Source organism: Cervus canadensis, chromosome 1 (assembly GCF_019320065.1).
Source record: "Cervus canadensis isolate Bull #8, Minnesota chromosome 1, ASM1932006v1, whole genome shotgun sequence".
In the NCBI taxonomy this organism is placed as follows: domain Eukaryota; kingdom Metazoa; phylum Chordata; class Mammalia; order Artiodactyla; family Cervidae; genus Cervus; species Cervus canadensis.
In genome coordinates this window covers 33619865-33621743 of record NC_057386.1, presented here as the reverse complement: position 1 = coordinate 33621743, position 1879 = coordinate 33619865, and the positions used below count along the sequence as shown (strand labels likewise).

At 43.6% G+C, this 1879-nt stretch overlaps 1 protein-coding gene across 1 annotated transcript; it reads right to left on the bottom strand.

Annotated features, from left to right (window-relative positions):
- Positions 1 to 233: 233 nt before the first annotated feature.
- On the bottom strand, positions 234 to 1511 carry LOC122446431 (ADP-ribose pyrophosphatase, mitochondrial). The gene has a single exon (XM_043476699.1). It carries the CDS (start codon positions 1473 to 1475, stop codon positions 576 to 578), a length of 900 nt encoding a protein of 299 aa, XP_043332634.1. The 5' UTR covers positions 1476 to 1511; the 3' UTR covers positions 234 to 575.
- Between the last annotated feature and the right edge of the window lie 368 nt (positions 1512 to 1879).

Below are 1879 nucleotides of genomic sequence, written 5' to 3'. Positions count from 1 at the left end.
TCCCAATCCTTGCATCTCCTCATATCTAGAAAAGCAGGAAGTCCCTTCACGGTGACATCAGTTCCTCATGATTAGCAGAAAATCTTATGTAAAGTAAGTGCCTGATTGCATTGAACTCCCCCTTTCACCCAAATCATATATATTGACCTTGCCCCCCTACCTCTTTCTCAGAGCTATCTGAGATGCTGTCTCCTGGGCTGCAGTCCTCAATTTGCCCCCAAATAAAACTTTTTTTTTTTTTATGGCTGAACAGAAATTTATCTAAATTTATCTGTGTTCGAATTCTGATTCTTCAAAGAGCATCAGTTGTTTCAATTTGGGTTAAGCCATGCTTAAGTAGAATACATACAAAATGATTGTTTACAGCACTTTTGACAGAAGAGCAGAAAATTCTGTGTTGTTTCACCACACCTGCTAATTTTATTTTGATGCAAAACCTAACTGCCTGTCATTTAATGAATAAAGTAATTTCCAAGTGCCCTGCCCTGCCCTTTTTATATATGAGTTCTGATACTGTCTTCTTCTCCGTACATGCTCCGTTCCTGGCTTTTGGCTTATGTGGAGACTGTGAGCTGTTACCCAGGGCAGCCAGTCTCAGCGTCCTCACTCCAGTGTGCATCTCGTTTCTCTGCCACAAGCTTGATGAACTGAGCATGACTAGCATAAAGCTTGAGTTTATCGCTGATGTCCATCCGTTTCACCTTTCCAGCATCATCTCCAGCTTCTAAGGTAAGGTTATCCATTATTTCACCTGTTTCATCATGGTAATTCACAGCTTCTGTCTCCATCCATGCATTATCAGTGTTTTGAGGATCATCAACATAACCTTTATATATCACTAGATGTTCCTGGCTGAAGAGCTGGTGCAACTTTTCCTGCAATTCTTTCTTCTCAGCACTGGATTTCTGTAAGGAGTTGAGCACTTCCTCACCAAATTCTCTTTTCAGTGTGGCACTTCTCTTCTCTCTTGGATCCACCATCCCCCCTGGGATTGCCCATTCTCCACAGTCTTTCCTTTTTATTGCAACAAACTGTGAGATGTTTTTCCCAGAAATGGGATGGGTGGTTTTATTTCCACTTCTATCCCTTTTCCACCTGGTTATGATGGGATCTGCAGCATGATTGGGGCCCCATCGCCCCAAAAGCCCCCGGCCAACCAGTCCAGTCCGTCCTGCAGGATTTCTAGGTCTTCCATTTTCAACCTCATACAGGCCATTCTGGCTCTTTCTCTCAACCTGCCCATCCTTTTCATTAAACTTGGGAGAGAAGTTGCTTTCACTGATCTGAGGATCTGCCCACCGAGGTCCAGCCAGGACAGAAACTGCAGTGTATTCCACAGGATTATAGTCACGCCACTCAACAAACCAGCCCACTTTATCATTAGGAACCTGGCTGCGTTGAACTTTTGAACCTGGATAAGGAGATGTCCGAGCCTTGTTGTGGGAATGTTTGGTACCATGAAAACCAGACATCATGTTGGAATTCACATGAAATCTGCAGGATGAAAGTGAGTTTCTCTGTATGACAGCCATCCATGTCTCTGCAAATAACACAGTTTCATTCCTTTTCATGGCAAAGAAGTAGCCCATTGTATATGTACCACATCTTCTCTATCCATTCTTCAGCTGATGGACATGTAGGTTGTTTCCATGTCCTGGCTAGAGCAAGATATCCTGGAATGTGAAGTCAAGTGGGCCTTAGGAAATGTCAGGCGAGTGTATGCTCCTCGGTTCTTTGTCTCGTCACAACAAAGATTTGGAGTGACGGACATTAAAGCCCCTTGGCGGGTCACAGCTCTCGGCGGACAGACCGTGTTATAGCTCTTAAATAAATCACTGTTACAGCTCAGTGTTACAGCTCTATTTATTTAGATGATAGC

Coding starts and splice junctions, on each gene's coding strand:
- LOC122446431 (XM_043476699.1), bottom strand. CDS start 1,475: ATGATGTCTGGTTTTCATGGTACCAAACATTCCCACAACAAGGCTCGG.